General features: G+C 41.1%; 1 protein-coding gene across 2 annotated transcripts in view; it reads left to right on the top strand.

Annotated features, from left to right (window-relative positions):
* The first annotated feature begins 7,558 nt into the window (after nt 1-7,558).
* Nucleotides 7,559-21,544, top strand: part of LOC135205037 (transmembrane protein 220-like) — a 19,351-nt gene continuing 5,365 nt past the window's right edge. The window contains exons 1-4 of one of the 2 annotated variants that reach the window (XM_064235310.1): nt 7,559-7,664; nt 8,568-8,892; nt 11,635-11,664; nt 12,810-12,870. In XM_064235310.1, coding sequence (XP_064091380.1) covers nt 8,776-8,892; nt 11,635-11,664; nt 12,810-12,870 — 208 coding nt within the window. In that variant the 5' untranslated portion in view covers nt 7,559-7,664; nt 8,568-8,775. Of the gene's footprint in view, nt 7,665-8,493; nt 8,893-11,634; nt 11,665-12,809; nt 12,871-21,544 lie in introns of both variants that reach the window. The other variant, XM_064235302.1, reaches the window with a different exon arrangement.

Here is a 21,544-nt window from a genome sequence, read left to right on the forward strand (position 1 = left end):
CAGAAGGAATGATGGGGACTCTGCGAAGTTAGAAATTCTGAACTTTTGAGATTCTGCGGTTGCATGACAGAAGCAAAGATTGCTTCAAGATATCAAGATATACATGACGATGAATCGTGCAAAGTAAAAAAAAAAAATAGGCAGTCCCCGGGTTACGACGGGGGTTCCGCTCTTGAGACGCGTTGTAACCCGAAAATCGTCGTAAGCCGGAACATCATCAAAAATCCTAAGAAAACACTTTTAATGCTTTGGGTGCATTAAAAAGTATGTAAACTGCATTCTTATTGCCTTTTTCATCAAAAAAAACTTGAAATATTGATTATTTTGCATTTTTGATGTCATATTTCTTCTGCAACATGAGCGTTGAAGGCATCGTAACCCTGGAACATGCGTCGTAACCCTGGAAATAATGTCTGATGAATATAATTGAGAAGCGCCTTAATCTCGGAACGTCATAACCCGAACTCGTCGTAACCCGGGTACTGCCTGTATTATAAAAAAATGTGTTGTTAGATGTAAGATGTAGATAAGTCGTCTTCTTGGGATGAAAAATATTAAACTCGGTGGCCGCGAGTTCGATTCTCGGGTATTCCATTGAGGTGTGAGAGATGTGTCTTTCTGGTGATGGAGGTTTACTCTTGACGTGATTCGGAAGTCGCGTAAAGCCGTTGGTCCCGTTGCTGAATAACCACTGGTTCCATGAAATGTGAAGACACCATACAAACAAATACTAGCAAATACAGTGAAGTAAGTTAATGATTACTTGTGTATTTTAATGAAAGATACCAGTGAAAAATGCAGCCTGAAGAGAACTTAGGTCTGTGTAAAGGGATTAGCCTACTTTTAAAGAGTTGTTGATTTTGCAACACTTGAAGCAAGCGTCTCTGTGGCGTGGTTGGTATGGTGTTTGCGTCCCACCTCGGTGGTCGCGAGTTTGATTCTCGGCCATTCCATTGAAGAGTGAGAGAAGTGTATTTCTGGTGATAGAAGTTCACTCTCGACGTGGTTCGGAAGTCACGTAAAGCCGTTGGTCCCGTTGCTGAATAACCACCGGTTCCATGCAACGTAAAAACACCATACAAACAAACAAACAACACTTGAAGCATTTAGTGTATATTTGAGTGTGCTTGTGGTCTTGTGGGACAGACTATTAGTAAGTGTGCAGTGAGGAGATGAAGGTAGGGAAGAGAGAAATAGTATTATACAGCGGAATAGCTGAGAGGTATAAATGTCTATTTTTTTCAGGGTAAACTGATTAGGGTGACCGTAAGAATGATAGGGTAATGGCACAAATTGATTTTGATTGAAAAGCAAAACACTATAACTGGTAAGAGAGCAGCAAAGTTGGTTTACCCATGGAGGAGGGTGTTGTGGGTCAAAATTTCATTATGAAGCAGTTGTGTGATAAAGATCAATGACTGTTTGTGGCGTACATGATCTATAAAAGCTTACACTTGACAGGAACTCCTTGAGGTGGGGTGTGAATATGTGTGGTGTAGCTTTCTCGATAAGGACCAAATATCATATTTTGAAAGTGAACTTCTGTTAAAATGCGTAGACTGAGTGCCTGGTTTGCTGTTAACGTTAAGTATATCTTAGTTTAACCAGACCACTGAGCTGATTAACAGCTCTCCTAGGGCTGACCCGAAGGATTAGATCATTTTACGTGACTAGGAACCAATTGGTTACCTAGCAACGGGACCTACAGCTGATTCAACGTTGACAGAGCGGGGAGTCGAACTTGTGACTACCGAATTGGTAGGCGAACACGTAAACTACTTATCCAAACGAGGAACTATACAGTACGAATAATATAACGGTGCATATGTCTCAAAAGGTCTTTAATTTTGTTCGTGGATGGTGTGACGAGAGATGTAGTAGGAACCTACATTGCTATGGTATTAGCTTGGTGATAGTAAAGAGAAGCTGCACAGGGTGGTGAAAGAGTTTGAAAGTGACCATAAGTAGAGAAAGCTGAAAGGGATGTTTGATTAACAGGAAAGTTAAAAGGGTAAAAGGAATTAGAAAGATGATTGGGAAAAAAGGGTCTCACTATTTGAGATTAGCGATGTCGCCTGCGAGATGAAGATGAATAGCACAGAGTTTGAAAATTCCGAAGTTATCTGAAAGGGGCAGTGACTATTAAGGGATTTTGACGTAGGAAAAATCTATTTATATCTTAGAAATGAGTATCAAAGGGACATTTCACAGAGCGACACAGACTGAGCCCAGAAATTTTGTTTTTCGCCAGAACACTCCCGTAGGGGGGCTAGTGCCGTCAATGCACCTCATTTGGTGCAATGTAGGCATTACTTAAGGTTCTTTGAAGTGTCCCTTCGGCCCCTAGCTGCTACTTCTTTCATTCCTCTTACTGTACCTCCTTTCATATTATCTTTCTTCCATCTTACTTTCCAACCTTTCTTAACAATTTATTCTCAGTGCAACTGCGAGGCTTTTCCTCCTGTTACACCTTTGTAACCTTTTCACTGTCAATTTCCGTTCCAGCGCTGAATGTCCTTAGTTGTCCCAGTGCTTGGCATTATGCCTAAAATTATAAAATCAAATCAAATCGTCAGAGGACCCCTTGGGAGGAACACGTACTTATAGATTGCGCTTATTTAAACATACGCGCAGGCGAGTTGCGTGTGTATGTATGTGTACACAATATTTGCAATACAGAGTGCAGAACCGTGTAATAATAACCCCATTTCTATGAGTTTCATTTGCATTACAAAACGCTCAATAATGTTATATTTTACGTTATGTATGACAGGTGTTGCCTGACAGAGCGTAATGGAAATGAGTATTGCGATTGCAGAACAGAAATTCAAATATTAAACGCCGTTGATCCTCTGCTGAGCAGAAAATTGGCATGAAAGTTGCAAAATCCGTCAAGGTTATTTTTCGTGTATGTGTGTGCATGTATGTCTGTGCGTGCATATATGTAACTTCATTTCATCATTCACCAAAACCGTTTGACCTTCGCGCCAAAGGTGACAGTGAAAAAAAAAATTGATAGTGGTTCGAATAATCTCCTTGGGGAACCCCTTCTGAAGCGTCTCCCTTTGCATAACCGCAAACATCGCTTTTATACTGATCTTGCGTGTTCTTGATAGCGCCTCGCCTGTTGTTTGGCATTCCAAAGACTCATTACAGTTTTCATTTTGTTATATTTGAAAGTCAAAGGCATCTTTAGAAAGTTTAGTCTGTCACCGGACTCTCAAAGGCAATTTCGGAAAGTTAAGTTTCTTATTCCAGTTTCAGAGGCAATTTATCAAGTTTAGTTTATATTCCAGTTTCAAAGGCAGGTCCAGAAAGTATCATTTGTTATTCCAGTTTCAAAGGCAGTTTTGGAAACTTTAGTTGGTGGTTCCAGTTTCAAGGCAGGTTCAGAAAGTTCACTTTGGTGTTCCAGTTTCAAAAAGACAGGTTCAGAAACTTTAGTTTGTTTAGTTTGTTTTTCTAGTTCCAATGGTAGTTTTGGAAATTTGTTTATATTTCAGTTTCAAATGCAGGTTCAGGGAGTTCTCTTTGTTATTCCAGTTTCAAAAGCAGGTCCAGATTTTTAAGTTTGTTATTCCATTTTCAAAGGAAGGTCCAGAGAGTGTAATGGAAAGTTTTCCATTACAGTAATGAAAATGAATACAAATGTTTGAATTACAACATTATAAATAAGTTAATAAAGAAAACTATTTGACGTAAGTCGAGATTCACTTGTTTTTATTCTTATTACTTATTACCGTCTGTTTTATTTAAACTCTCTACCTCTTTTTCCCCGTATATTCAAGTTTTTTCTCTTCGTTAATTTGTACTGGATTGGTTAAAATTCAGGTTGAGATCGGTATAGAATAGAGGCTTGATTAAGACGAGAGGAAACTGAACACTGGGTACCCGTAGAATTTTTTTCGCTCGATATTTACGAGCGGTTCTGGTGACCTTCCCAGGACCTTCCAATCATCCGGATGGCGCCTTCCTCTCTCTCTCTCTCTCTCTCTCTCTCTCTCTCTCTCTCTCTCTCTCTCTCTCTCTCTTCCGCATACAAAGCCACTTATGCAAAATAAGAGAAGCGTTTTGGGTAGAAGGTAGTGATTTATACATTATAAATGTATTATAATAGTATTCTGAGTGGCCTTTTAGGTTTTAGTGGGCATATTTGTTATGAAAAATAGCTCATATTCGTGTACTGTTATTCGTGCAAGCGTCTGTGAAGTATATCCAGATACTGGTTATTAAGTATTACAAGTATTTATCAACTGTGATTATTGTCTGTGGAAAAAAAAATTGTCTTTAAAAGAATCTGGAGTAAACGTTTCCTCTACATAGTTGCAGTTAACAGTATTGAATGAAGGCCACGCAAGACTTTCCAAAAAAGAACTAATGGTTTTTATGACAGCGGTAGGCAACAGAGTCCATCAGTCATTCTTAATTTATTAAGAGGAAAGCCAATCTTTCTCTAACGAGCGTGTCGTAAACACAGAAATTTTCAGCAGTTTAGGGAGAGTTTGAGTGAATGTAAGTAACCTTTCCCTCTATTTGTATTCATGGCCTCGTATCGGGTTAAGCGGTATGGTCTTGGCCTGCCACGCGAGTTCGATTCTCGGGCATTACATTGAGGGGTGAGAGATGTGTATTTCTGGTGATAGAAGTTCACTCTCGACGTGGTTCGGAAGTCACGTAAAGCCGTTGGTCCTATTGCTGAATAACCACTGGTTCCATGCAACGTAAAAACACCATACAAACAATCGTATTGGGCTAAGTGAAAGGTGCACATAACATATTAGTACAAAGACTGATTTTCTCTGAAAAGAAATTCAGCCAGCGCACGCTGGATGTTACTTGCTTGAGAATGTAAGTAAGAGAAAGAGAGTTGAGAATGTATGTACAAGAGAGAGAGAGAGAGAGAGAGAGAGAGAGAGAGAGAGAGAGAAACCAATGAAACGACAGTAAAATCATTCCTCTTGTCTGGTGTTCCTCATGGCTCTGTTTTGGGACCTTTTATGTTCTTCTAATGATATGATTATTGCTCTAACTCCGGTCTCTAGAAAATGAGATGATAATGAATGCAGTCGACACTTCCTTTCTACAATTGTCCCCCATGCAAAATATTGTCGCTATAAGCTAAGAAATGCCGAATTTTTGGAAGCCTATAGTCTACCTGCTGAGTCTTAGTTTAGGGTGAAAAGCGCCCTTGGGCGCTGATCATACAAGTATTTGCTTGATCTCTAGGATATTGTTTGCTAGTGCAGTTCAAAATATGCAGTTAAAGGATATGGTATCCTTCTAGTATGTCGTCATATCCTTTTACTGATATGCAGAAATATCTGTAATGCAGCAGTTCGTAAGTTCGAGTGATGGCTTTAGTACCACTGAGTTTTTCTGACCTCACTTTGTTTTATAAATATTGATTTGTTTGCAAAGGTGTTCCTTACTGATTTATAATTTAACTCTATTTTGTAGATATGTGTTTGCAAAGGTTATTCCTTACTGATTTGTAACTTAACTGTTATCTGTCTTCTCACGTAAGGTCATCGATTCAGTGGAAGTTTGTCTCGAAGATCTGTCTATGTAGGCTGATGCCATTTGAAGGTCTGCTTATTCCTAATAACAACAGGGTACCACTGTATAGAAGGGCGACCTGCTCTTATTTCCTTTCTCTTTTTATGTACAGATCTCGTGACGCCTCTGGCATATAAGTAAGACACACTTGTCAGAGAGCGGTCAGTTATCTATTTTTTTTTTTTTCCCCATGGAAGATTTGTTATCAAGCATTAAGATACAATGCCGTCTAATATCCGAATCGCTCTACCTCGGAATGAATATGTTTATATATGTATATATGTGAGCCGAAGGGGATTTTTTTACTTGATAAGAAGTTCGTCGTCTCATGGGTGGGCTCGAACCTCCAAACACGAGAGAACTCACGACGTACAGCGATGTCTTAGCCTACGTATGTATGTATATAGTATGTATGTGTCCATCAGTCTTTCTGCGTGCATCATGTTTTTTTTATTTTAATCCTCGAAGTATCGTTATAAATCTCTATGACAGTATTTTACCACACTAACGAAATAATTTCGTAAATGGTCTCATTCGGCACGAGAACGCTCTGCACTCATCCACGTCTTCCACAAACAAATGCATGTCATTCAACACATTGCGACAAAGTTTGGGCAGTCAGTACGGAATGCTCAAGATGTCAACCAAGTACTGACAATCCTGTAAGCTAAACATCCCATCTAGATTCCTTGAGCTTACAAACGTATGTTTGTTTGTTTGTTTGTATGGTGCTTTTACGTTGCATGGAACCAGTGGTTACTCAGCAACGGGTCCAACGGCTTTACGTGACTTCCGAACCACGTCGAGAGTGAACTTCTAACACCAGAAATACACATCTCTCACTCCTCAATGGAATGGTCGAGAATCGAACTCGCGACCACCGAGGTGGGACGACACAACCATACCAACCACGCTACTGAGGCGCTGTCGAACACTTTGTCTCTTTGTAACATATCCTGGAAGTGACAGATGTAAGTGGGAGAATTAACACCTGCTTGTCTGTACGACAGGTGTGGATCACTTGTTCATTATTCTTAAGAAAGTTTCTTTGGTTTATTATCCTTGTCAGCATTTTATTTCGTTCGTTTATTTTAGATTAAGATATATATATATATATATAATATATATATATATATATATATATATATATATATACATATATATATATATATATATATATATATATATATATACGTATACATATATGTATACATATATGTATATATTTATGTATGTTTGTAATTATAATAACCACAATGCATGGTAGAAATTTCTAATGTAACTGACCATGCCAAAAAATGTAAACAACATATTGAATGTAAGCATTTTAAAATTCTCTCCAGAGCCACCTCACCTCATCAATTAGCAATAACTGAATCTTTATACATTAAGAAGCTTGTTCCCTCTTTAACAATCAAACTACCTCCACAACACTGTACCTGTCTTGAGTGTTCCCCTGTCTCTGTTTCTGATGTCATTAGGTAGCGCTCTGTTTCTTGCATTCTATATGTTGAATATTAGTTTTTTTAATTTTTAATTTTTTTTAGAAAGTTTTAATATTTATTAATTTGTAAATGTTGTAATTCTTAAGTCTTTGTAATATCTTTATGTTATTATTGAGTTTTTCAGCTTTGAAACGTCGGCATGTGTAATAAACGTAATAAACGGACAAATTAGTTCATGACGTCTCCTTCAGCTCCTTGTTATATATATATATATATATATATATATATATATATATATATAATATATATATATATACATATATCTATATATATATATATATATATATACATACATACATATATATATATCATATATATATATATATATATATATATATATATATATAATGCTGTTTCTGTTGCTCGTGTGTATGTGTGCTTGTAAGACCAAGCGAGAGTGCGTGAAAGCGCATTCTAATGCACCACCAGGCTCTGAAATCAATCACGGACAACAATTACAAAGTCAAATGTGTTTGTGTCCAGGTCCTGACGGTTGCTAAGAGCGGCACGAGTATTCTGGACGCCTAATGATAACGGTCGCATTCACGCAGAGCCGCAGTAGAATAGTAGATCCACTGACCGTTGGAATTCGACCGACTTCAAGTAATTTATCCTGTTATCCAGGCTTGGTTTACGTTATTTGTTTGTGGTAGTGTGAACAACGGCTCTAGGCCTAATGTGAACAACAATTCTAGGCCTAGTGTGAACACAATTCTAGGCTTATTGTGAACAACGGCTCTAGACCTACTTTCTTTCTAAGGCGCGGGAGTGTTCAAGCTATTATTAAATATCTATGATCAGCATTTGTGAGCTGCATATCCATTTTGTTCATTCGTTTTATATCTGCTATATCGATGACATGGACGAATTGAGTTGTGTTACACGGACAGGTTGAGAGCTTCTGTTATTGTTTGTTGCGCTACGAACGAAAAGTGTTCGAAATATGGCGTCAGTTTGAAAGCAAGTTGCTAACTCCGCGTCAAGCAGTTCGGTTGCCATTTTGACTAACAGAAATTCGAGAACTGACGACAATCGCCTTTCATCTTCTAGAGGAATAAAACACAAACTCTTGGGCCGTTTCCAAGCGATTAAAGAGAAATAAATAATAAGTGAAAGCAGAAGATGGTGTGTACAGCGCTGTTGAGACGCACGATCATGGCTAATCTTGACCTTAAATAAGATAAAAACTAATGATAATAATTATAATAAACCTTTCTTTAATCAATAACAGAATCCACAGCTATTTAATATCATCACTTTCTCGTGATCTTAAATGGAACAAGGCGTGATCCGACCTACAGCTTACTCAGGGCGGACGCTAAAATCTATAGTTGTTTCACCAACGAAAATACGCTATATTTTATTAGAAATAATTCTTCTGTACTGTTTAACATGTACAGTGTTTATTATTATTATTATTTTACATTTTCAGCCTAATAAATAAATCATAAATATCCTATCGTAAAATTCCTGTATCTCTCACTCAACGCGAAACACCTTTATCAGACCTTTCTAGGCTTTTCCGTAGACCTTACCTACCCCTCCCAACAAAAACAAAGTAGTGTGTAGGCTTACTCCCCGAGTAAGCGAAAATCAAGTCCGCAGGAACCCAGTCGATGTCGATGGAAGAGAAGAGGATATAAAGTAAGAAGAAGATTCGAAACCAGAGGAGCTGGACAGCGGGACCTCCTCGGAATCCACAACGTACGTCAACATGGCGGCCAGTCCGGGCAGGAAGAGGAAGGCCAATAACGTATCTCTCTGGATGAGGGTCAACCAGGCCCTGAATTTCCTCTTGGCACTGCTCCTGGGCATCACGGCCTATCTACAGGTAAGGGTAAATGGTATTCGGGGGGGTGGGGGGGGGATTAGCTTCAGGAATGCATTCTTGTTTTGTGAATAAGTTTGTTTGTTAACATTAAATATTTTGTCATGTATACACGAGCGTGCACACATTATATATATATATATATATATATATATATATATATATATATATATATATATATATATATATGATGAGGCATTGCGAACAATTACTACATTCCTACAAACATGCATAAGAATCTACTTTGAATAAAGAGATGCACATTTATTTGCGTGCATGTATGTATACTACCCTTGTATCCATAATAGTACATGTGTTTTAAAATCACAATTCAATCCGCCATTCTTTTTTTTATCTATTTTCACTCTTCCGTCAAAACTATGCAAAATCATTTTCCAAGGCTTGGAAGCAGAGAGAGAGAGAGAGAGAAAGAGTTGAACTTCTCCGTAAGACGCAGAACTTGTCAACGAGTCCCATTTACCAGCATCACGCTAAAAATTAGAAATCTTCCATGCCTCTTTTAAAGTAAACAAAAAGCAAATCTAAGATACCAGTTACAAAAAACAGAATTGTTTATCTTACAAACTGCAGAGATTGACGACCTAAAAAAAAAAGAAGAAAAAAAACTAAAAAAACCGAATGTACTCTCGGCAAGGAAACTTAAGATGCAGTTTTTTTAAATCTTCGGACATATATTATTCAATAATGCCACACCTGGCAACTCTTAAAAGGGGGCGGAGCTTCAAAATCATAGCGTTTGTTGCTTTCTAGATTTCCATCAACTTTACACCATAAAGATTCTGTTGAGATACTATAATCATTTATACTTGAATGTAGAAACAGGATCTATATTATTCGTTAATTGGTTTGGTAACGTCAGTTCAGGTAGAATATCGATAATCCTTTTTTAAAACCTACTGTGAAACCTTATTCATAAGTAATGTTTGACACTAAACTGACGTAAAATTCATACGTAATTAAAGACGTATCTTAACAATGAGAGAAAGGGTTTTAAAATTTGGCAGTACTTGTGGAGATCGTGAGGAACAATACAGTAAAGAATGGAATATTATGACGATAGAGAGAGAGAGCGCGCGCAAGCATAGGCCTATCGATAGAGATACTTAATTCATTATATTTACTTTGAGAGGTTAAGTGAAAATATTTTTTCAAATGTTTCAAATGTGGAGAGAGAGAGAGAGAGAGAGAGAGAGAGAGAGAGAGAGAGAGAGCAAGCATAGGCCTATCTATAGCGATACTCAATTCATTATATTTACTTTGAGAGATTGAGTGATAATATTTTTTCAAATGTTTTAAAAGTGGAGAGAGAGAGAGAGAGAGAGAGAGAGAGAGAGAGAGAGAGAGAGAGAGAGAGAGAGAGAGAGAACAAAATCTGCTCATGTGAAAGCTTAGGCCTATTTATAACTACTTAATTTAATTATATTTTCTTTGGGAGATTGAGTGATAATATATATAGTTTTGAGAGAGAGAGAGAGAGAGAGAATTATAGTACTGGTGACGGACTTGTGACGGGGAAAGGCAGAAGAAAATATAATGAATTAAGTATCTCTATCGATAGGCCTATGCTTGCGCGATATGATATGACTGCCAAGATCGTGCTGCACTATGCTAGATAAAATTTGAAGGATCACAATATTCAAGTTAATTCTCTAAGAAATTCATACTCCAATCTTGATTACATTCGACAGTTGCCGTAGCATTCAAAGATTGTAAAAAGACGTGAAAATTTTAGACACAGCGTACGGTCATTCTTCCTCTCTTGATATAGTCTTTACTTTGAAATTCGGGTTTCATCCACAAATCATTCACGAAAAAAGCTGTGTTCAGTAAAAATATTTATTACCACAAATAACTCAATATGTATTGCACAGGCAATTAAAGTTTTATATGTGGGAGATCTTTCAGCCTCGCGGCAAAGAAATGCAGTCGTGTAGGGCTGTAGGCTACTACGAACTGCTTCGTAATGGGAGCATATAGCCAGAAAATCTTTGAGCTGACATGCTACTTTAACCTTGATTAAGATTTATGTTTAAAGACAGTAGCTTTGTAAACAGCAACTGATATTCGATCCATGTCAACGTCAAAGTAATCAAAGTGTGAAATCCGTTACGTTAGCCAGTATCCAGTGACTTGCGCTTTCCCGCTCGAAGTTCTAGGGCTCCTCACATCATAGAAAACGCTCTTGCGGATGCAACTAGATTTGTTCAACCTACCTTAGCCGCCGCAACATTGAGTGCCATTGACGTAAGCTAACTTTAATCGCTTTGGAATACAATCATAAGTTTGTAGAAACTAAAATAATTGCATTCACCACTTACGATGATGCAACATATCCCCGTTCATGAAGCAAAACGAGTAAATATTGTCGTCGTGATACATAGTACTAAAATCAGAAATTCACATTCTATCTACCAGATCTCTATGAACGAATCCATCTGAAAAATTCCAATTACTTCGGACATATATCGTGTTTTTAAGTATCTGAACGGTTTTGTTTTGCAGTTTTAATTTATATGATATAATTTGCAGTATATTTTCATATTCTAGAGTAAATTTGGCGATATTATGTCTTTTCAGTAAAAACAAATGGGAAATTGGACGAACGAAAGCTAATGAAAACTGTATCTTCAGTTTTCTTGTCGAGTGTACCTACATAACCTTCTATTGATAATTCCGTTTGACCTGAAAGAGGAATCAACCACTCTTCTTCTTTTCTCTTTTCAGGTTAGGCGCGCCGATGCTGTTATATGGGTGGTGAGTATCTGGACCTGGTGGGTATCAGGACCTGGTGGGTATCAGGACCTGGTTTGTATCTGGACCTAGTGGGTATCTAGACCTGGTTGGTATCCAGGGAACCTAGGTTAATGTTATCCTGGACCTTTGGTGGGGTTTGGGACCTAGGTGTTGGGTATTCCAGGAACCTGGTGGGTATCCTGAAACCTGTTGGAGGTATCCAGGACCTGGGTGAGTTCAGGAACCTGGTGGGTATCTGGGAACCTGGTATGTTATCCTGGGACCTTAGTGGGTTATCAGGACCTGGTTGTGTATAGGGCGAACCTGTGTGGGTTAATATGGACCTTGTGAGGTATTCAGGCCTGTGGTATTCTGGACCTGGTTGAGGTATTCAGGGAACCTTGGTTGAGTTCAGGACCTGGTTTGTATCTGGACCTAGTGGGTATCTAGACCTGGTTGGTATCAGGCCATGGTTTGTATCTGGACCTGGTGGGTATCTGGACCTGGTGGGTATCAGGACCTGGTATGTATCTGGACCTGGTGAGTATCAGGACCTGGTGGGTATCTGGACCTGGTGGGTATCAGGACCTGGTGAGTATCAGGACCTGGTGGGTATCTGGACCTGGTATGTATCTGGAACTAGTGGGCATCAGGACCTGGTATGTATCTGGACCTGGTATGTATCTGGACCTGGTGAGTATCTAGACCTGGTGAGTATCTAGACCTGGTGAGTATCTGGACCTGGTATGTATCTGGACCTGGTGAGTATCAGGACCTGGTGAGTATCTAGACCTGGTGAGTATCAGGACCTGGTATGTATCTGGACCTGGTGAGTATCAGGACCTGGTATGTATCTGGACTTGGTGGGTATCAGGACCTGGTGGGTATCTTGACCTGATGAGTATCAGGACTGAATGACCTCATAGGTCCCAGTGCTTGGCCCTCTGGCCTGAATTCTGTATTCAATTCAGTTCGCTTATAAACAAAAGACTCGTTCGTCACTGTGGAATAAATAAACTTATATGAGAGAGAGAGAGAGAGAGAGAGAGAGAGAGAGAGAGAGAGAGAGAGAGAGAGAAAAGTACGTGATAATCGAATGCTATATGGTCAAGATTCTGTATCATATTTCGTTGATAATTAAGATCCATTTCTTGATATGTTTACAGGTCGTGTTCCTCGTCCCCGCTGTCATTACTTTCCTGACGTCGATCAAGATTCATCTGAGTGGTAAGTTTTACAACAAACTCTCTCTCTCTCTCTTCTCTCTCTCTCTCTCTCTCTCTCTCTCTCTCTCTCTCTCTCTCTAAGTTCAGTAAGTTTTCTATTAACTCTTGAAACCATGTTGTTTGTTGGTGTGTACTCTCTCTCTCAAATTATCTTGTGCTGTGGCTCTCTCTCCTCATTCTCTCTCTCTCTCTCTCTCTCTGTGAAATCATCTTGTGGTGGTGTGTTCTCTCTCTCTCTCTCTCTCTCTCTCTCTCTCTCTCTCTCTCTCTCTCTATATATATATATATATATATATATATAATAATATATATATTATAATATATCATCTCGTTAATAAGTTTCTATCTTTTAACTTGAAAACATGTTGTTGGTGTGTACTCTCTTGTCTCTCTCTCCACACACACACACACACACACGAACACACACACACACACATACACACACACGAACACACATACATAAACAAACAAGCTCAAAGGCTCCAGGGGAAAGTATCACAATGAAGAGAACAGAAAAACGAACGGAACAAGGCTCCGGGTAAAATAAAAAGAAAAGCTGCATTGTTCTGCCCTAATTGTTATGACCCCGTGACCTTGTCCTAACAACATCAGTTTCATGTTGGAACATATGCCGAGAGAGAGAGAGGAGAGAGAGGAGAGATAGAGAGAGAGAGAGAGAGAGGCAGAGAGAGAGAGAGAGAGAGACTTTTTAAATATAAGATAAATTTCCTAGCCTGTTTTCATTTTTCATTTTAAGAAGAGTTTGTGTATGTATGTATTGAGATTTCGAAAACATCTGTCTACTTTCTCTCTCTCTCTCTCTCTCTCTCTCTCTCTCTCTCTCTATATATATATATATATATATATATATATATATATATATATATATATATGTAACTGTTTTTATATATATATATACATATATATATATATATATATAATATATAATATATATATATATACTATTATAAATATATATATATATATATATATATATAATATATATATTATATATATATAATATATATATATATATATTATATTATTATATATAGTATATATATACTATATATATATATATATATAATAATATTATATATATAATATACTATATATATATATATATATATATATATATATATATATATATATATAACAGTTACATAAAGTACTTTATATTTCTATTATAAACTATTGGTACTACATCCTACAGCAGCTAAATGCCTCAGATAAAGGTAGCAACGCAGACATAGTATCGATTACTACCCCCCACAGTAGCAGCAATCTTATATAATTGACTAACCTAACCTTTATGGAAGTGAGGTGCGGATGTTGAAAGAAAGAAAAATGCAAGAAAACTGTTTCCTCTGACAAAAATGTGGCGTACGAAATGTTGTTGACGGTGCAGGAGAAAAGGGAAGATACTCAGAAGTATAAGTGATAAGCTTAGCTTACGAAAAATGATAGATGGAGCAGAGCGCTTTCAGATGGTCTAATCATGTGGGAAGAACGGAGGAGGAAAGGTTTGTTTAAATATTTATAAAATAAATGAGCATGGCTTGAAAGGGGTCATAGAGAGTGGAAGGGCATTGACACGAAAGCACGAGAACGTTTGCAAGATGAGAGGTCAATCGCACTGTATGAGAGGGGGGCGGGGGAGGTTGAAGCTATTGTTTATAGATACTGTTACGACTTTTTCTTTTTTGGAAGTACCACGACTTACGCTTTAAAGACATAGCAACGTGAATGCAATGTAGTCTTTATTTCACGACTGGGGGGAGGGGGGGGCTTCCTCCCAATACTGCCACTGTCGGGGATTAGACGTCAGAACGTCCCCATTTGTAACATGGAGGGGACCTTACCACCCCTCCCGGCCAATGACAAAAAAAAAACCCACCCAGCCTCAACAACGTCCCATTACCATCAATAGTTTCTAGTGCCAAAAACAATAAATCTATAAATAAAAGGATTTCTCTGTCAAAAAGGCTTCATCTCATTTTGTTTGATTACATCGAAGTCGCCACGCTCCCTGTCTGTCCATTCTATATCACAGCCATAGTCTCAGCTTCCATCTCTGATGACGACGATAAAACACGTAGACTTCATTCTTGTTTTCGCGTTTAAAATCACTCCAGACTCATGAGCACCTGGGCTCTTTCTCTGTTTCTCATCCGTTATCTTTCACTCATCTGTAACAGTTCTCATCCGTTATCTTTCACTCATCTGTAACAGTTCTCATCCGTTATCTTTCACTCATCTGTAACAGTTCTCATCCGTTATCTTTCACTCATCTGTAACAGGTTTTTCCGTCGTCACATTCCAAAGTGAATCAGCTTTCAGGGTCCACTTTCAGGAAGTCCTCCGTCATTTGATGCAACACTAGAAACTCGAACTTTATCGCTCAGTGATCTCCGTTTCGTCTCATCAAAACTCTAACCGACATTGTCAACGTCAAAGACATCAGAGAGATGTACATTTCGTCTTGGCAGACGCGTCGAAAAGAGTGCCGGTCCGCGGATGGGCTACGCATGGTGGTGCCATGGCTCTATTGGTTCATCTTCATTGGAGTTTGGAAACATCCTTCAACTTTCCCTGTCTTGGGACGGCTAGAGTCGAAATATACCAAATTTGTAACTAATTTGTATTTTTCATAACTAACAAACCTGAGGTCTTAACATTAGGATTTACTAGCGCCAAGCTGGGGAAACCGGTAGAATTAAAATTACACTTGTTTGAGATCCAGGGACTAAATGGCATCTATACCAGGTCAGGCGCATGTATACCCAGAATGCCCACGGCTACCTGTGACCCACCAGTTATATTTCTAACCCAGTTTGACTGCTAGAGGGGTGGTTCGAGGTGGGCCTTTAACTGTTAGGCCCTAGGTTTGTTAGTTATGAAAAATACAAATTAGTTACAAATTTGGTATTTGTTCATACACGAAACAAACCTTCGGTCTTAACATTAGGATAGACTTACTATTGGAGGGAGGTAAGTCTCTACAACTGACTGGGAGTTTGCCACCTTATCCATTTCTGAATATATAGGGAAATTCTAAGAGAATGGACAATGAACCTAGGACCAAAGATATAAGCGGATCTATTGGTTTTCTCCCACTGGGTGTAGATACCATTCTACTGTTTACTCTTGTCCCTTGCAACTGGATCCACCTTCACCCCTCTTTTCCCTATTATCCAGAGGGGTGTGTTGTGCTACTGAAAAAAAGCTATATCATCACCTAAGATAGCTCACAGTATGGCTGACCAACCTCACCTGCATCTAGTCCGTTCAGCACATGACGGGTACTCTCCTTCATATTGCCCGTAAGTTAAAGAGTAGGAAGAAGTAGTAAAAGAAAAAAAGACCAAGTCATCCCATTCATTCTACTTTCATACCTTCATCTTAGACTAGACGCAAACTGACCCGCCAGGGGCACTGGATGAACTATATCACTTGTTTTGCCGCCACCACTGGACCCAAGGAAAAGGTGTCCAAGGATCTATGGGCAACATCTTTTAAATAAAATGAGGTGAAAGTTGTTTGGCGTTTCCACACACCAGCTTTCAGAATTCTATCCACAGACATGTTCTTCTTAAATGCCAGGGAAGCACTCACGCCCCTGATGTCATGAGCTCTAGCTCCCACCTGGCTATCTGACCCTCTATCTTCTGCCGTATAAGCATCTCTGATCGTCTCCCTTAGCCAAAACGATATTGTATTCCTGGACACTTCCTTCTTGTTCCGTCCTGTACTTACGAACAACCTCCGGCACCCCGGCCTGAGGTGCCTTGTTCTCTTTAAGTACTCCCTTAGTGCCCTGACGGGGCACATGAGCATCTCAGCTTTGTCGTTGTCTACAAAGTCTGCCAAGGAAGGTATGGTAAAGGAGTCGAATCTGCCGTCTACTATTGTTGGATTTTGGGTCTTGGCCACGAATTCTGGGACAAACTCAAATACCATTGATCTCCAACCTCTCGGGTGCTTTATGAGATATGAGAGGCCATGTAGCTCCCCCACCCCCCCCCTTTTTGTTGAAGCCAGGGCCAATAAGAAGACTGTCTTCAGGGTCAGGCTCCTATCCGTGGACTGCCTTAGTGGTTCGTAGGGGGTTTTGTCAGACTACTCAGTACCTTGGTCAGATCCCAATCTGGGGTGGCTTTTAGCTCCTTTGGTGGGCATGGACTGTTCAAAGCTCCTCATCAGCATGGCCAACTCCCATGAAGACGATATGTCCACTCCTTTCATTCGGAAGACTGAGGCTAGAGCCGCCCTGTACCCCTTCACTGCAGATACAGACATATGTTTTTTCTGTTCTGAGATATATCAGAAAGTCTGCTAACTGCTGAATAGTGGTACCGAGTGGAGAACAAGTTCCCTCTACGACACCAATCACAGTATGCTGACCACTTTCCTTGGTATACTGTCGCAGATGATTTTCTGATATTACCTGCCATCTGAGTTGCTGCTTTCTGCGAAAACCTCCGCGCTCGGAGGAGATACTTGACAGTCTCCACCCGTGAAGCAATAGGGACTTCACCGACTGGTGGTACCTCTCCACGCGGCTGACACAGAAGGTTGCTCCATGAGGTAACTCTCTTGGCACATCTACTAGGAGTTCCAGTAGGTCTGGAAAAACCACTCTGCTTTCGGCCATAACGGGGCTACCAGGGTCATCTTGAGGTTCTGAGACCGCATTACCCTGTTCAGAACCTGACGGATTAGACAAAATGGAGGAAATGCGTACACGTCCAGATTGTCCCAGGGGTGTTGTAGCGCTCTTCTGCTACTGCCTCTGCGTCTGGGACTACTGAACAATACACTTCCAACTTTTTGTTGTACCTGGTTGTGAATAGGTCTATGATCGGTCCTTCCCACAACATGAGCATCCTGTCCACTACCTGTTGGTGCAGGGACCACTCCGTTCCCAGAATCTGATCCCGTGCTGCGGCTCAACTTGTCGGCCACTATGTTTTCTTTTTCCCGGAATATACCTGGCCTTGATGTCTACCTACCAGGTTCTCTATAGCCCACTGGTGAAGTTGAACTGTCATCACATGTAACTGCCGAGAAACTAGGCCTCCTTGCTTGTTTATATAAGCTACTACTGTGGTGTTGTCTGACATCAATACCACTGAGTGTCCCTTTACTCTCTCCCTGAATTCCTGTAGAGCCAGAAAAGCTGCTTTCAACTCCAGCACGTTTATATGGAGTTCTCTGTCCTTGCAACTCCATTTTGCTGACACCATCAACTCCTCCATATGGGCTCCCCAGCCTTCTAGTGACGCATCCGAGAACAGCAAGAGGTCTGGGGAGGATTGTTGAAGGGGGACACCCACTGTCAGATTGTCGTCGTTCACCCACCACAGCAAGCCTTCCTTGTGGTACTAGCTTCTCCAGGGAGGTTAGGATTCCCAGCACCACCTGCCACTGTCTTGCTGGCTGTGTCTGTTTTCCCAGAAAGGCATTCACCACTTGTTTTTGCATTTCTCTACTCTTTGGTCTGTCGGGAATACTTTGGCTTGTGTTGTGTCTATCACCATTCCCAGATATTCCAAACGTTGACTTGGATCCAACTGCGACTTCTCCTGATTCACCACAATACCTAGGCTGTGACAAAGCTGCAGGAGGGCCACCCTGTCCCTGAGTATTTCTCCCTGGACTTTGCTATCACCAGCCAATCGTCCAGATATCTTATTAGCCTGATCCCCTGAGCATGCGCCCACGCCGACACGAGGGTGAACACTCTTGTAAAAACTTGAGGAGACGTTGTCAATCCGAAGCACAGGACCTTGCAAGTTCAAAATGCAAGACTGAATCGGAGAAATTTCCTTGAAGACTGATGGACTGGTATCTGAAAGTATGCGTCCTTTAGATCGACTGTCAGCACAAAGTCTCCGATTCTGACTGCTTGTAGAACCGTTTTCGGAGTTTCCATCTTGAAAAACTGGGTTTTCCTTATAAACAGATTCAGCGTTGACAGGTCTATTACTGTCCTCCACTCCCGTTGGCTTTGGGTACCAGGAAAAATCCTGCTGTAGAAGCCTTTTGCCGGACTGCATACTTGTTGCACAGCTCCTTTTTCATCATCTTCTTCACTTCGTCCTGCAGGATAGTGACCTTCTGAGATTTGTTTTGGGCATAAGTGACGTGGGGTATGGTTGATCTGTCAGGGGCGGGGTTACCTCGAACAGGATCAAATACCCGATCCTGAGAACATCCACCACCCACTGCTCTGCCCTAGTTCCTGCCACACCTTCCAGTGATTTGCCAGGCAAACCCCCCACTGGTGTGGGGCCGAGTGATGGGAGGCGCCCATCCTATCTTCTTGAGCCTCTCTTCCCCTATTGCCCCTTCCTTCTGTTGTTTCTATTGTAAAGAAAAGGGCCCGATGAGTTATCCTCTTTGGGGAAGAGGGTCTTGTGACTCTATTAGGGATGCTATGTCTCACAGTCTTCTTTCGAGGACATCTGCTGTTGTCTTCCCTCCAAAGGAGTAGTTTGACTGTTAGACGTTTTCCTAACTGCCTGTTGCACCAACCTATCGTTAGTGTCCATCCTTCTTCTATCTATCGCCTCTTCCAGTATGACCTCTGGCAACAGCAGTTGCGATTCCAAGATATCCCCATTCCTCATTGCTAACAGGGAATCCAAATCCACATTGCGGCTTAGTCTAAGCCACGCTGCATCTCTCCTCATTAGCAGGATATTTGCCCAAACATTGGCACTTATGTTTGTCAGGTACGCAATCGCCTTGGAACCTGACTGTAGTAATCTAATGAACAATGGTTCATCCACTACTTTCTTGTTGCTTCCGAGGATGCAATCTTCGCCACTGCTGTTGACCAAAGGTCTAACAAGAAGCAGCCTGAAAGACAGAAGAAGCTGTTGCTTCTAAAAACGTAGCAGCCTCTGGTACATCATCGAAGGGGCACTCCATTCTAAAACCTGATCCAAGGTTAATCCAGGCCTTAACCTTACACATTAGGGTTCATTTGTCTAGACAGCAAAGGGACCTTCGGTGTCGTATAATATTTCCTTTGCTTTATCATTGGAGGGGGAATAAATTTAAATGATCTATTAGATCTTAAGGAATTATCCCTCCCTGCAATCTTTGCGTTTACGTGTTGCAAGACCGATTCCGCATGACTCGAACAAGGCAATTCATACGACACCTTGGTATCCCTCTTTAGTCCAAATGCCATGTCAATTCCAGGAGGAAGCATACTGACCGGTGTTTCTCGTCTTCTCCGAAAGGTTTATTGAATTGACGAATCAAATCAATCACCTCTGCATACGAGCCAGAAACTCTTGGTTTTCTCCTTCCTCCGGCTCTAGTGTACCATTCTCCGTCACAAGGGATGTTGTCTCGCCTCTATCTTCTGACAGACGGCCCAGAATTCCACGGCCGCCTGCCCCTACGGCCGCGGGTCTCTTTGATCTTTGCTGGCCGCTGTTGGCTCGATCCCGGATAGTCAGCAGGGGAACGAGAACGTCTCACTCTTTCTCTGCTCACGGATCTAGAGCGAGAATCTCGTCTAGATCTCCAAGATGAAGGCTCCCTTAAGACAGATATAAGTTCGTCTCTATTAGTATTGGCATCTTTTTCGAGCGTCAGCGAGCCAGGCCTCGACCTTCTATCCAGACGGACACTGCCTTCCACGAACGTATCCGCCGAGGTTGCCAACTCTCTATTTTTCGTACTTTTAATAGGAGCCTTACCGTCCTTCGTACGTATTTTGGACGGCCTTACGGGCGAAACTGGGACCTGCATTCCATCCTCTGCTGCACTTTCGGCCGCCAACGTCGATTTTGACCAGAGGTATCGCAGTTTTTGCGATCCGAACTGGCAACTCCGCCTCTGCCGCTAGCCCGCCGGCCGTCACCTCTCTCGCTTGTTCGGATTCTTGCGAACGGCTTCGTCTGCCAACCTTGTGCTTAATAGCCACTGACTTCCCGACCTTCCTGCTGACTTGGAAATGACAGTCTTGGTCCGAAGATGAGGAAGAATTGATTCTCTCCTTAGCCCGAGGATCCGCCAGGAACTCCCGAATCCTCCTCCAACGCTTGACTGGCGCTCGCCGTGATGTTATCGGACTTAGCGATGACGCCGAACTAGAGGAAGAAGACGAAGAAGGCGAATCACACTTTTTCTTTTTGTCTCTCTTATTCATTCTCTTCTCTATATCCTGTAATTTCTGCATTACAGTTTGCATTGACGGGTCAGAAGGCGTATTAGCGTCTGGGTGCAGCGAAAAAGGCCGAGAATCGGTCTGTGACGTCATCACGCCTGCCACATCGGAGCGTGACGTATGTTGTGACGTCATCCCTCTCGTAGGGAGAGACTGAGAGGTTTCTGCTGGCAACCGCACGTTTGCTGCCAAACTACCTCCCACGTTCTGCATCGCTGTAAACACTGAGTGGGATGGTGAAGCCGCGGCATTAATTCCCATAAATTGCAAGCCCGGGGGGTCCCGGGGGATGAGGAACATTCAGCGCTGCTGGACCCTGGTGGAACCGTGACGTCATATAATGCGCAAGCAGACCATCCAAGGTTGGTACGCCTGGTAGGCCTAGCGCTGACCACGTACCATCTAACCTATGCGCTTGAGAAGCAGGAGCCTGGAACAAAGATGGCGGATCTCCCCCTCTACTTGCTGGGAACAAAGGAGAGTGCAT

The sequence above is a fragment of the Macrobrachium nipponense genome, chromosome 24, assembly GCF_015104395.2.
Source record: "Macrobrachium nipponense isolate FS-2020 chromosome 24, ASM1510439v2, whole genome shotgun sequence".
In the NCBI taxonomy this organism is placed as follows: domain Eukaryota; kingdom Metazoa; phylum Arthropoda; class Malacostraca; order Decapoda; family Palaemonidae; genus Macrobrachium; species Macrobrachium nipponense.